At 28.8% G+C, this 14,324-nt stretch overlaps 2 protein-coding genes and 3 non-coding genes across 5 annotated transcripts; 2 read left to right on the forward strand and 3 right to left on the reverse strand.

The window, feature by feature from the left end:
• Positions 1-1,053: 1,053 nt before the first annotated feature.
• Positions 1,054-1,213, reverse strand: LOC132253704 (U1 spliceosomal RNA). The gene has a single exon (XR_009465590.1). It is a non-coding gene; the product is annotated as a U1 spliceosomal RNA (small nuclear RNA).
• A 5,380-nt stretch (positions 1,214-6,593) lies between these two features.
• On the reverse strand, positions 6,594-6,753 carry LOC132253703 (U1 spliceosomal RNA). The gene has a single exon (XR_009465589.1). It is a non-coding gene; the product is annotated as a U1 spliceosomal RNA (small nuclear RNA).
• Positions 6,754-7,188: 435 nt separating this feature from the next.
• Positions 7,189-7,829, reverse strand: LOC100254214 (uncharacterized). The gene has a single exon (XM_002285498.4). The coding sequence runs from the start codon at positions 7,651-7,653 to the stop codon at positions 7,345-7,347; it is 309 nt and encodes a 102-aa protein (XP_002285534.1). The 5' UTR covers positions 7,654-7,829; the 3' UTR covers positions 7,189-7,344.
• A 1,709-nt stretch (positions 7,830-9,538) lies between these two features.
• TRNAA-UGC (transfer RNA alanine (anticodon UGC)) lies at positions 9,539-9,611 on the forward strand. The gene has a single exon. It is a non-coding gene; the product is annotated as a tRNA-Ala (tRNA).
• Positions 9,612-9,942: 331 nt separating this feature from the next.
• LOC100249108 (early nodulin-like protein 13) lies at positions 9,943-10,837 on the forward strand. The gene is made up of 2 exons (XM_002285502.5): positions 9,943-10,226; positions 10,327-10,837. The coding sequence occupies exons 1-2, from the start codon at positions 10,040-10,042 to the stop codon at positions 10,674-10,676; spliced, it is 537 nt and encodes a 178-aa protein (XP_002285538.1). The 5' UTR covers positions 9,943-10,039; the 3' UTR covers positions 10,677-10,837.
• Positions 10,838-14,324: the final 3,487 nt, after the last annotated feature.

Below are 14,324 nucleotides of genomic sequence, written 5' to 3' on the forward strand. Positions count from 1 at the left end.
TTAACACAAAAAAAAAAAAAAAAATCTCAATTTAAAAAAAATAAAAATAAAAAGAAGACAAATTCCACGCAAAAATCACCCCCAAAAAGCCCAAAAATGAGAAATTCTCACTTAAAAAAAAAAACCAAAAAACAAAACCTTAAAAAATTCTCTTTTTTTTTCATTTTTTATTCTATTTATACAATAATACAATTATTATAAATATATATTATAAAATTATTTAACTTATTTTTTAAAATATTTTATTTATTTTACAGTGAAATTTTAATAAATATTAATATTTTTAATCTTAAAATTTATATAATAAATTAATTTAAAAATTAAATAAAACAAAATTATTTATTTTGTAAATAATTAATTAATAAATTAATAGTAGATTTGTTTTTTAAACTCAATTTTCACGTAAAATTGATAATAGTTTTTTTTAATTTCAAAGTGAAACAAAAAAATAATATATAAATATTATTTATCTTATATTAAATTTAATATATTATTTATAAATTAAATTTAATAAATAAAATTAATTAATTTTATAATATATATTTATAATAATTGTATTATTGTATAAATAGAATAAATAATGAATTTTTTTTTTAAAAAGGTTTTGTTTTTTGGTTTTTTTTTTTTTTTAAAGTGAGAATTTCTCACTTTTGGCTTTTTGTGGGGGTGGTGACTTTTGTATGTGTTTTTTTTTTTTAATTTTAAAGTAGAGACAATTTCTTTTAATTTTTTTTTTAAGAGACGATTTCTCACTTAATTTTTAAAATCTTTTCTTGAAGAGACAATTTCTCACTTTCATTTTTTTTTTCTTTTTAAAAATTGATAAAATTAAAAATAGATTTAGAATTATTTTTTAAAACTGCCGCACTCTTATCATAGCTTATGGGCTCTCGACAGCCACCATTTTTCTGCTTATTTTGAAGTTGATTGCAAGCAGGTTAAATTTTCGAAAATCACTCATTCATGAAATTTTAATAAGTTCCAATATACACCAAACACACATAATTTGGTTCGGTTCATCCAGAACCAGAAAGCATTAAAACTGAATTGGGGTAGGGGTCGCGCGGACGCGAACCCCCTCTACCACAAATTATGACGTAGACTCTGCCACTTGGGCAGATCTTAGGGCAGTGCCCCTCCTGAGTGCAATGGAGGTCACTTCTCTAGGCCATGGTCCTTCTTGATCGACCATACACCCCGTCCAGGTAAGTATGGTCTAAAGGCCTAGCTCTTGCCTATTTGTAGTTCATTGTACCCCTCCTTATTTGAACTCACTTCCGATGTGGGATTGATTTGACAACTGCAGCTGCAGAACGGATGGGCCGTTTAGAGTTTGGAACCCACCTGCCCTTGTGACACATGTTTCACAAATTCTCTCAATATTAAACTTGATAGTTTGTATTAGACAAGTCAAACTTTTTCATTAAGTCATGTACTATTATCTCCTACAAATTAAATTAATTCTACAATGAATTCCTTTTAACTTTAAGGGTTATTTGATTTTGAAAATTTAACTTTCTATCATCTTTTGGTCTTATTTTAATAAAAATATTCATACTTTTTTCTTGTAAAAATGATTTTTCTTTTGAAAAAATCCTATACAAAATTTTTCATCAGACAAATAAACTTCAAATTATGTAAAACTTAATATAGTCATTTCATTAATTGAGTTCAATAATTTTTAAAAATAAAATAAAACTCAAATTATGATATAATTAATACCTGAAATTTATTAACAAAAATTGATTTAAAATAACTATATTGTTTTTTTTTTACTTAGAATCATTATTTTTCCTTTTTTTTTTTTCACTAGACAAATAAACTTCAAATTAAACAAGATTTAATACATTGGATCATTAATGAGTTTAGTAAATTTTTTCAAATTATTTGAAACTCAAATAACTAACCCGTTAATACTAAAATTTTGTGGATAAAACTTGATTCATGATGACTCTATTTATTTATTTTATACATAATAATATTTTTATAAATTTTCTCACCATAAAAATAAATTTCAAATTAAGCAAAACTTTGTATTAAACGTATTAATGGATTTAATAATTTTTAAAGTTAATTTAATACTCAAAAAATAAATATAATCACTAAAAAAATATAATTGATAAAAAAATGATATATTGTAAATCATGAATTTATTCTTTCTTTTAGACCCGTAAATCTTTTACACCCATAATTGTATCTTTTACATTTTCTCACTAAAGAAATAGATTTTAAATTAAATAAAACATAAGTAATTATTTAAATTCTTCAATTTTTAAGAATAATTTGAAATTTAGAAATTTGATCAAATAAATTAAAGTATAGCATGTAATAAAAGACCTTGGTTCACTTATATTTTAAAAAACTTAAACTTTATTTGTTATTCATTCATTTTAAATAAAATATCATTAACAATTATTATATTTAAATTATTATTATTATTAGAAAATATATGAAGATATGAATATCCTTATATTTATAAAAAAATATAGTTTATGATTTTATTAAAAGCTGTTTATTTATAATTTCAAAATTATTTCATTTTTAATATGATTTAAATTAAATTAAATTAATATTATATAAATTAAATTTACAATATTTTTATAAAATCAAAATATAAAAAATTTAAAACGAGTTATCTAATAATTTATTTTATTTTATTTTTATTTTAAAAATCGTTTTAAAAAACAACTTTCCAAATACCCTTATTTTTATAGAACATGAATTATTTTTTTTCTTCAACTTAAAAACACGTATCCCTAAATTTGTTCATGTGTTTCTCTCTTCCCCCTATTTAAAAATAGAAATGAAAGCATTCTCTCTTTTTGTCTAAAATAAAATTGTTACATAAAAAGTATGGATAATGTGCGCTACAACGTAAAAATAATTAAATCACTAAAAAAGTTAATTAGCAAGAGTTTCTTAAACTTGTTATATTGAATTTTCCGAGGATAGATGTTATAATTATTGTCTTCAAATTTCTCAGGACCATTAATGAATAGAAGATTAGATATATTATTATTATTATTATTTTTTAGTACACTTTATTAATTTTTGCTGCAAAAATATTTTTTAAAAAATCAATATTTCCATTAGTCATATCTCTTGCACCACATAAATGATAAATCTAATCTTGTAAAAATAAAATAAAATAATTTCCTATAAATGATTTTTCATGCCTAAATTATAATCATATAATAATAATAATAATAATAATAATTGTATGAAAAATGTATTTAAAATGCATAATATAATTCCATTAGCCTAGAATATTCACTAATATTTCTATAAAAAAATTAGAAAAATTTTGGAAAATTGACAGAAATAAATTATTTTTGAAAGAGGTCATGGGCCCAAATCTTGGCAATCTTATAAAAAAGGTAGAAGAATTTAGGGAGAATTGTGTTTTGGGCCTAGTTGGGCCCAAAAATTAATATTTGGTCCATATAACTTTCATAATTGATGGAAATGATATAAGATGTTAAAAGACCAATATATCCTTCAAATTTCTATACATTACCTTTTAAGGATATAAAACAGTGATGGAATAAAATACCCTCTGACCTTTCACATAAGCTTTTTTTGTCTTTATTACACCACTATTCATGCAACCATAATAATTTTATTTTAACAATTTGGATTTTTCATTGTTTTTAAATTTTTTTTATAAATAATTGAAAATCAGCATTATTTTCTATTTTAAATTATAAATAAAGAAAAATTATGTTCAAAAAATATTTTAAAAAATATTTTCTAAAAAATAGTAATATGATTTATATTTTTTATATTTTCTTTTTTGAAAAAACATTTAATTAAAAAATGAAAACTATTTTTAAAAATAAAAATTGAAAACCTTGTTTAGTACTATTTTTTATATGAAAATAATAATAAGAATTAAATTTCATTCATTGATTATCCATTTTTATTTTTTTCCATTAGTTATTTTAATAATAAAAAATATATATAGTATGTTTACAATTAAATAAAGAAATTGATCAATTTTGTGTTTTTTATGGGACTATTTTCACATGAAAAATAATTAAATAACTAAATTATATATATTTATTACTCCTTTTACTTTTATTTTCTTTATTTATTTTTTGTCTAATAGAAAATTTTAATATATCCATAATTAACAAAGTAATAAATCAATTGTGCACATTTTAATCTATTAAAATAAATTAATTTCTAATTTAAATAAATAAAATGAAATAAGTAAATAAATTTGGGGTTATTTCTATTTTTTAACATATTTTTTATGATTAAATAAATTTTTTATTTTTTATTTCTTTAATTCCAAAAATAAAATGAAATAAATAAATAAATTTGGAATTTTCCAACTGATCTTATATTCATATTTCTCATGGTTAAATAAATTTTTTTATTCTTTTTTCTTTATTTCCAAAAATAAAAGGAAATAAATAAATAAACTTGGCTTAAATAATAGTTTTTAAGTAATTTCTTTGTCTTATTTTTAATTATATTTTGCATTGAAAATAAAATAAAATAACATTTTATTTGAGTCACTGTACAAGGTATTTACACTAAGTGTACATGACAAATATATTAACTGTACAAGGGTGTACAAGACTATTATTTGTGAAGGATTTTAAGTGATTCTGAAAAACTTGTTTGTTTATTTCCCCTAACCGATAATAAATGACATTCTTTACACACATTGGTTAGGCATACATTCATCTCATGCACTTTATCTAACTTGTATATGGTCATTTGAATAGGTACCTTACTTATGATAATTGTAAAACAAAATTATACAACAATTTTTCTTCTTTTTTAAAACAAAACCAATGCAAATATGGTTAACCAACCTATTATCAGATATTCATGAGATGATATATGAAATTTGAGTTATTGTACAAGGATATTATACTAACTGTACAAGACAAATTTACTAATTGTACAAGGGTGTACAAGACTACTTTTTGTTAAGGATTTCAAATTATTTTAAAAAACTTTCCTATTTTTTTCCATTCAAATATTTTTTTTCCCCACTCAAATTCTCTCACTCAAGAATTGTTTCAAAATTTCTTTTTAAATTTCATCATCAAATTTTTGTAATTGTATATTTTGTTTTTGTAGTTTTAGTAATGTTATTTCTTTCTACTATTTTTTTTTTTTGTGAAATTTTATCCAAATGAATCTATATTTAAAATTATAATCATATTTATCAAATTTTTTACTAAGATTATCTTTAATTCTTTTAATATATTTATACTCATTTATTTAAAAAACGAAAAACTAATTTTTTTTGGTAAATATGTTCTATTACCTTTCAAGTAAAAAAATTAGATAAGTTTGAAATTCAATAAAAAAAATTAAATACCACTTTCAATAATATTTAGATAAAATTTTATATAATATATTTTATTTGAAATTTAATTTCTAAAGTTTTACTAAAAAATTGTACTGACAATTTTCTTGTTGTGAATCAAAATACTTTACATTAATCTATCTAGATAAGAAAAATTATTAATATAATATTAGAACTTCATATCTTAATTATTTTTTTCAACAAATTTATCTTTTTAAAAATTTGAAAATAAAAACATTAAAAATTAATATATATATATATATATAATAAAGTGAAGTGATAGTCAATTTAAATTTTTTTTAAAATATGGTTAATGTAGAAAATATAAAAAATAATTAAAAATAAGAGAAAAATATAAATGAAAGTGTAATATAAATTTAAAATAAAAAATAAAAAATTAAACTAAAAGATAAATACAAAAAGATAAAAAATATTTCGATGAAAAATCTCAAAATTTTTATCATTGCTTATAATAAGAGCAAAAAGATTCAATATCTTTGAAAATGAAAAATAAAAAACCATTATTACTTTTTATTTGATATAAAATAGAAATATAGATTGGAAGAAAAAAAAAATAGAAATGAGTAATACTTAATAGGGAATAAAAAAGGGAAAAAAAAGACACAAAAAAATTGAAATTAACACTTATTTGTGCCTATATAAGGGTTAAGGGTATTTTAGGGATTAATGAAGGACAATATCCTTTATCTTAATTTTTATACTTTGTTTGGGTCTTGGCTTAAATATGCATGATATATGGACGAAATATTAATTTTTGGGTGCAACTAAACACAATTCTCCCAAGAATTTATTGGTAGGCCATGGGTAGGTCGGGCAGAGCCTCATAGGCTAGGCTATGGGTTACGGACGGGGCTGGGCTACAAGCTGTAGCTTGATGGGCTCTCTACAGACTACAAGTACAACCACCATTTCTCTCTCATATGAATGCTCTCCACGCGGCCCAATGAGGTCTGGCGTTGGTCAAATCTATAAGACCTTGCACCACATGATAATCTCACAAGATTACTCAAAAAGCAAAGGCTTAGAGTGAACATTGGGTTGTTGTGCCCATAAGTAGGGTTTGTTGGATTACATACCAAAATCCCTGAAAAAGCCCACTTAAGTCCTGTAAGTAGAAACTTAATTTGATGGTAAGCAGCTTAAATTTTCAAAAAGCATCTTTAATGAAATTTTTGAAGGCTTTCAGTACACACCGAACACAATTAATTTGTTTCTTCAAGAAAAAATTTGAACTGTATTGGGGTAGGGGCCGCGCGGACGCGAACCCCCTCTACCACAAATTATGACGTAGACTCTGCCACTTGGGCAGATCTTAGGGGAGTGCCCCTCCTATGTGCAATGGAGGTCACTACCCTAGGCCATAGTCCTTGTTGATCGACCATAGACCCCGTCCAGGTAAGTATGGAGAAAAGTCTCAACTCTTCCCTATTTATAGCTCATTCTACCCTCGTTATTTGAGCTAGCTTCCGATGTGGGATTGATTTACAAGCGTAGCTACAAAATCAAGCGGGGCGTTGGAGTTTGGAGCCCCGCCCATCTCTTTTTGGCTATACTCGTCTAGTTTAGAGTCTTTAGACTTTATACCATTTCGTCTTTGCCCATTCCAAAGCCTACTGTTTACAATTACCTCACCGAATTGCAAGAATGATACTATGTTATTCGGATTTGGTGAATTAAAAATCACAATGTGTGCGTTACCTCTATGTTCCAAGGATTCAAGCAGCTAGCCCTCTTCTCTCAAATTAAGTTCACTTTTCCATTCTTGAATTCCCCCTGTAAACCTTTCTATTTCCTTACATTTTTCGCCCAACCCAAACGGCCAAACCTCATTCATATCATTGAAGAGAACAAAAACAACGGTTTTAATTTTATTTGTAAAGGATGGATTCATAGACAGCTAGTGAGGTAAAAACATGAAGAGAAAATCAACAAAAACACAGAAGAATACACCCCACATGATGATGATGATGATGATGATGGGCGGCAGTGGAACATTACTTGCGAGGATGAGTGTCCTGGGGCTCCGCCGTGCCGGTGGCAACTTTGGCCACATCTTTGGCAGTGGCCTCAGGCTTTTTCATGGCGTACAATGTGAAGTAGCCAAGGGTGGCTGCAATGAGGAAGCCAGCAACCGCCATTGTTGGAGGACTGTAAGGCAATTTACGCCTCTGGTGCAGCACTTCCCCTGGGTTGTGTCCAGGCGGCCTCTTGGAAGCCTCTACTCCCTTTGTTTTAACCTCTTCGTCCTTCATCATGTGGGTGTCCGCCATCTTCCTCCACTCCTCCTTCCCACTCATTCCCATCTCTCCTAGTCTCCCATCAACACCTCAAGCCTGGAAAGGTTCAAAAGTGGTTCATGGTGGGCTGACACGTTTCAGGGAGGCATTGAGTGGGGGTTTGAGAATTGGGCACGTTGCGCCTCTTGTCTTGGTGTTTCGACAAGTGGGCAGTCACTGGTTTGTTTCCGGGCTTAGAATGGTACACGCGTCACTGCCTCGGTAATTTATTTGAATTAGTTGTCCACCGCAAAATTACGTAGAATCAACGTTAGTTCAATATCTCTGTATTTAAGAGCTGGCCCTAATTTTAGGAATAATTTTATTCCATCTAACACTTAAATAAAAATTTTCAAAAGTTAGAAAATTTTGAAACATTTTTAAAAATGAAAGATTGTGTTTGATAGTGATTTTAAAAAATATTTTTAATATTTGAAAAATACAAATTTTAAAATATTAAAAATATTAAAAGTGTTTTCTAAAATCATTATTAAACAAATTTTGAATGATTTTTTAATATTATAAGTAATTTTTCAAAATTTTAAAAGTGTTTTTTAAAATTTGTCAAATACCTAATTTTTTTTTAAAATACTTTTTAAACTAAAAACACTTTCTATAATTATTATCAAATAGATTTTAAAAGTATATTTGATAATGATTTTAAAAAATATTTCTAATAGTTCTTACACTCGGAATTTTTATATTACAAGTATTAAAAAAACAAAAAATATTTCTTAAAATCATTATTAACCACAGTGTAAATTTCATTCTTTATATATTTATTCACTATCTCATTCTTTGTAGCCTTTCCATTATCGAAATTGTTCCTAATAATAAACCTCATTCGTGTATTTTTATAATTTTGGTGACTACTTTATTTTAAAATAACTAATTTATTATCATATTTATTTCAACCAAAATTTGTAGGTCCTTTTGTGAATGAGAAAGAGTAGTTTGGCAACATTCAATGACAAATTAAGATATGCTTGTAATTGTTTTCAAAAATAGTTTTTTTTTTTTCAAAAGAACAAAAGTAGAAAAATATATTTGACAATAAGAAAATATAAAATAATTTTTTGTTCTTAAAAATAAAAAATAGAGTGTTTTGAGAAAACATTTTAAAATTATTTTTACTTTTTTAAAGATTAATTTAAAAATAATTATACAAATATAAATAATGATTAAAAGTAAAATACTACATATAAATTTTATTTTTAAAATATATCTGAAAATATAAAAAATATTTTAGATTTTCAAACAAATCCTAAAATACCAAAAAAGTAGAACATATGATAAATGACAATCGATATTTTAATATAGTATTATTATATCTATTGTAGATAGAATAAAAAAAAAAAGATGAATAATATATCATATAAAGTATGATGAGTGATTGAATAACTTAAATGATAAATGTGGATTATACCAAAAATCAAACATCAACTTAATAATCTAATAACTTAAATGTGATTTAATTTAAATTTATTTTAAATAATTAAATATTAAGTATTAAAAATTATCAAACATACTTTCAAATCAATATTAATAAAATATTTAGAGATTAAATTGAGATCATTTTTATATTTCACTCCATAAAAAATTCTAATTTTGCTTCATTCTACCCTCATAAAAGAATAAAATTTAACAAAAATTATTAAAAAAAGAAAAATTATATTTTTCAAATTCGATATCTTCATAAAAGATTAATTTTAAAAATATTCACCTTAAATTCCTTTTATCTTTTCTTTTTCTCAAATTCTCTATGATTTAAAACATCTCTCAATATTTATAATTTTTTTGCAATCTTTAAACAAAAAATAAACAACTATTTGATATTCCGTTGAGATTACCAAAAGAAAAAAGAAAAAAAAATAAAAATTCAAATAAATATGAAACGATGATGGGGGCATGAGGGGGTGTAGCTCAAATGGTAGAGCGCTCGCTTTGCATGCGAGAGGCACGGGGTTCGATCCCCCGCACCTCCACTATTTTCCCTCCACTATTTTCCCTTCTTCCATTATTCTGCTTGCTTAGGTGGCATCTTTTAATTTGGTTTCCCTGCATAGGTGGCATCCTTTTTATTGTGTCATCAAAACCTTTTGCAGCACAACTTTTTATGTTTTTTACTTTTTTTTGACCGTTGAAACCTTGTTGTCTCTTTTTCACTTTTGTTTTTTAACGTTATGCTAACGGATAGAGTCACCCATATCCTTGAATACCCAGAAAACCACCTGGACCACTTCAAACCTGCCATCAGACTCCTCCTAACGGCTAGTTTTCTTCCCCCACATTTCTCCCCCTCTATAAATTCAGAATCCTCGCAAGTCTTATTCACATCTCACTCTAAAATTTTCACTCTCTCTAGAAAATTCACACTCTTGTCTTTCTTTCTCTTTCTAGGCAGGCAACTCCCATGGCTGGTTTCTTGAGAGCTCTGTGTTATTCTCAGGTTCTGGTGTTTTTACTCTCCATCACCTGCTCAGCAGCCAAAGAATTCTTGGTTGGAGGCAAGACCAATGCGTGGAAGATCCCATCTTCCCAATCCGATTCTCTCAACAAATGGGCTGAGAGCTCTCGCTTCCTGGTCGGCGACTCTCTCGGTAATAATAACAATAATAATTTCATCTTCTTCTATGATCACCATCATCTCTCATTCTTGTCTGTGATTTTAATAAATTTTTGTTTTTTTCGCGTGTGTAGTGTGGACATACGACAAAGAGAAAGATTCAGTGTTGAAGGTGAGGAGGGAAGCATACATAAGCTGCAACACATCAGACGCCATTGAAGAGTACAACGGCGGGAACACCAAGGTGACGCTGGATAAATCTGGGCCTCACTATTTCATCAGTGGGGCTGACGGGCACTGCGAGAAGGGGCAGAAGGTCATAGTGGTGGTGCTGTCTCAGAGGCACAGGTTGGTTGGCGTTTCTCCTGCCCCTTCTCCCTCCGAGGTAGAGGGTCCTGCCGTGGCTCCCACTAGCGATGCTTCCAGTTTCAAGGCTGGGTATTTGGTGGCTTTAGGGGTTTTGGTAGGGTTTATGTGGATGTAGGGATTTGGGAATTGATTCATTTGATCATGGAAGGTGGGGGGGAGTTTGGTCTAAATTTTTTGTTGAAATTATTTAATTTTTTTGGTTGCCTTTTTTGGATGTGGGCTTTTCTCATGATATGTAGTTGAGACTAATTCATTGATTATTTTATTTATTACTCATGCGCCTTGTCAACTCCTTCAATCTGAACACTACTTTCCTAATAAACATTGTTAATCAAACGACAACACAACATGCTCAGTACAAAGGGAAAAGAGAAACTGGAGGGTACAAAGGGAAAAGAGAAACTGGAGGTGATGTGCGAATGAGACCCAAAAAAAAAAGCCCCTCCTCTGCAAAGAGTCTCAACACTTTTTTTGGTCGCGCTCAGTACAAAACCCAAATGAATTCCTGGAAACCAATGAATTTTCATCAACGTCTTTATTCTGTGGGATAATTTAAAAACACTCATATTTTTACAGTTGCTTCATAGTAACAACTTGACAAAATAACAATAACAAAACAACCCCAGAAAATTCTCAACATTGAAAGAAATCAAAGACAACTTAATCTTCCTCATCCAAGCACCATCCTCACTGGTTTCACAATACAAACAAACAAATCAATTAGGGTTGCTTAAGAATGTGAATGTGACCCAGGTTGCTTTTAGATAGGAAACGGAAATTTATTAAACTGGAATAAAGAAAAAGGAAGAATAAGTGGGTTCTTTCAAGAAGAACAAACAACCCAATCACAGCCCAAACAATAATGAGAAACATTAAACATCTTAAACCTAGCCCATCTCATCAAAATTAAAACACACACGCACGTACATGCACATACACAAAGCCTTCTTCATATTAGAATGTAGGCACCCAACTGAAGGAGGTGCCCATACCCCAAGAGAAATCTAACCCTTGTCAAATGATCAGAATGCCTAGATAGCTACTATCTTCATAGGTATAGAAGAGGCCAAGAGATAATGCTTTCAATAGAACATGAGCCTCCATTCTGTGATTAATTAGAACTAATGACTTCTACAATATTTGACCTAAAGCAACTGGTTGAACACAAGCATGATATGTGCCGACTTAAAAATTCTCTAACCTTTTCTCTTTTACTCTCAAGATGAACCCCTAATCATGTTTTAATGATAACAAATCATGGTTAAGTTACTAATTGGTTTGAATTATAAAGAATTTCAGGTGTTAATTTGGATATTCATCAAATAACCTAATGGATGCAAGATCAAGATTTTTGAAAGACCTTTTAATCATAGGAAACATATGTGTAATGAATGCATGGGTGCACTTAGGATTTTCATATCATTTCATCCATTTTTAAAAACTCGGTTTATGCATTAAAGTTACATTTCTATTAAAATATGAGTTCTATTTTTTTTTATAAGTAAAGACATAGAGAAAAAAATTTATTAGAAAAAGGGCACCTTAAGGCTGACCCAAAAGCATACAGGGGGGTATACAAGAGGCGCCAAAAGGCATGAACAAAAGAAAAGGGGATACAAAAATCACCAACCCTCATCTAGAACCCAACCAATCAAAAAAACTGAATAAAAGAAGAGGACCTTCATTTACAACCGACTTAGTCCAAAACCAAAGGTTACATACAAAAGAATTTTTCAACCTATGAATCGAAAGCTCCTCATTTTCAAAATATGAGTTCTATTAAATGAACTTTAGGTAAAACGTTTCAAAATTGACATTATTTTACCTAAAGACTTTACCTAAGTGTTAGAAACAAAAAGACAAAAAAAAGATAGGTTTTCAGGCCAAAAATGGTGAACCAGTCGAGGCACTGGCCAACCGGCTAGGGTACCGACCAACCAATTACTCCTTCCCGATCGAGGTTCAATCGAGAGATGCAAAAAACACTTTCTCTCTTCCAATAGCCTTTCTCTCCCAGTGGAGAGATGTGCCTTTCCGGTCGAGGTTTAGTCAAAGCCCGATCGAGGTCCAGTCGAGAGTAACGGTCACCTACCAAACATTTAATGCTCCAACGGCTAATGAACTGGTCGACCACCAGCTCGACCGACTGAGGCTGCTTCTTGGTTTTTTAGCTCCCGAAGTTAGAAACCTATAAATTGAGAACTCACCTTCATTTATGAGTAAGAGAACACCTACATTTATTTGTTTACTTACTTGTTCTTGCCATAAAAACTCTCATTCTTTTCTTGGTACATTAAATCTTCATTTGCATATTCTTTAGTGCACCTTTGTGATTCATCCTAGCCTTGAGTTGTATTTGAGCCATTGTTGAGCAAGGTTGAGAGATTCAAACTTGTTAATTGAGTGTTAAAACTTTCAAGTGAGTAGAGACTTGAAGAAATTGTGTAAGAACCCATTGGAACCGAAATCTAAGTGTAAAATGTGATTAGAAGTTGGTTGAAGCTTCAAGTATAACTGGAACCCTCACTCGGTTAGGAGTTTGAGGAGAGTGGGTGTAGCAAGGAAGTGTCGAACCACTATAAATTTGAGTTTGCTTTCTATAACCTTATCTCTTTATATTTGTGCTTCTTGTGTTTAAAAAGAATTTTTTTTTTTAACTCCAATTCACCCCCCCTCTTGGGTATTTTTGTATATTTAGATTAGCCCTTTATTTTCTCAATTACCAATGTACCATTACTTTATATTGCAATGAAGGTTTTCAATTAAGCCCTAATTCAAATTTAAGGGCACCTCTATGTCTCTATCTCTGATATTTTTGTCACTGGTGATAGAGGCATTTGTCATTGATGCTATAGCTTGTATTCACAACCTTTGCAATGTTTTACTTCAATAGGCCATTAAAACCATTGCCCAATGCAGGTCCCACCAAGAGCATTTCTTGGAGGGTTGAGTTGTATATAGTCCTAACCACCTATATTTTTGCACAAGTGACTACTCTCAAGATTTGTATCTGCATACTCCTACAGACCAAGGCTATGACCATTGCACTAGACAATGGTGCCATCCCTACAACTCGATGTGATAGACTAGGATTGATCTAGGGCATATAGTGTTTGACAACTAAAGGCTTTGCTGTTCTAGTTGGATTATACATTGTTTCGGTGTGAGTGTTCTAGTTAATTTTTTTTTTTTTGATTGGAAGTGTTCTAGTTAATTTTCATAACTTAGATTTTCATAACTTAGATTTCTTATAATGAATGTTTCTGTTCCCCATCCTTGCTCTGTTTGCTCATGTTTTAAAATGAATTTCAATCCTATTATAAGGTTCTTTTCCTTAATTTTATTGTACATTAACTAATTGCTTAAATGCAAGTATGGGTCACGGATTCAAGGAACAATCATGCAATATATATCATATAACATGCTATATTTGACATATAAATGGGGCAAATGCCCATGGCAACAGAAGGGCTAGTCCTTGGCTTGGTTGCACGTTTTAATGATTACATTCTGGGTTTCACATACACCCATGACCTAACTCAAGTGGCAAGGGATTGAACTTGAACTATGGATAAAGGAGGTCCTGGGTTTGAATCTCTGTTAGAAAAAAAAAAGTTACCCATAAAAAAAAATAATTATGGGTCCACATTTTCTAATGCTAAGAAATGCTTTACATCACATTATTGTGAAGAATACAAATAGATTAATCTTCTTTACACTGTTGATTTCATATGTACAATTCCTTCTCTGTGATGAAGTTCTT

This window comes from Vitis vinifera, chromosome 4, assembly GCF_030704535.1.
Source record: "Vitis vinifera cultivar Pinot Noir 40024 chromosome 4, ASM3070453v1".
Lineage (NCBI taxonomy): Eukaryota > Viridiplantae > Streptophyta > Magnoliopsida > Vitales > Vitaceae > Vitis > Vitis vinifera.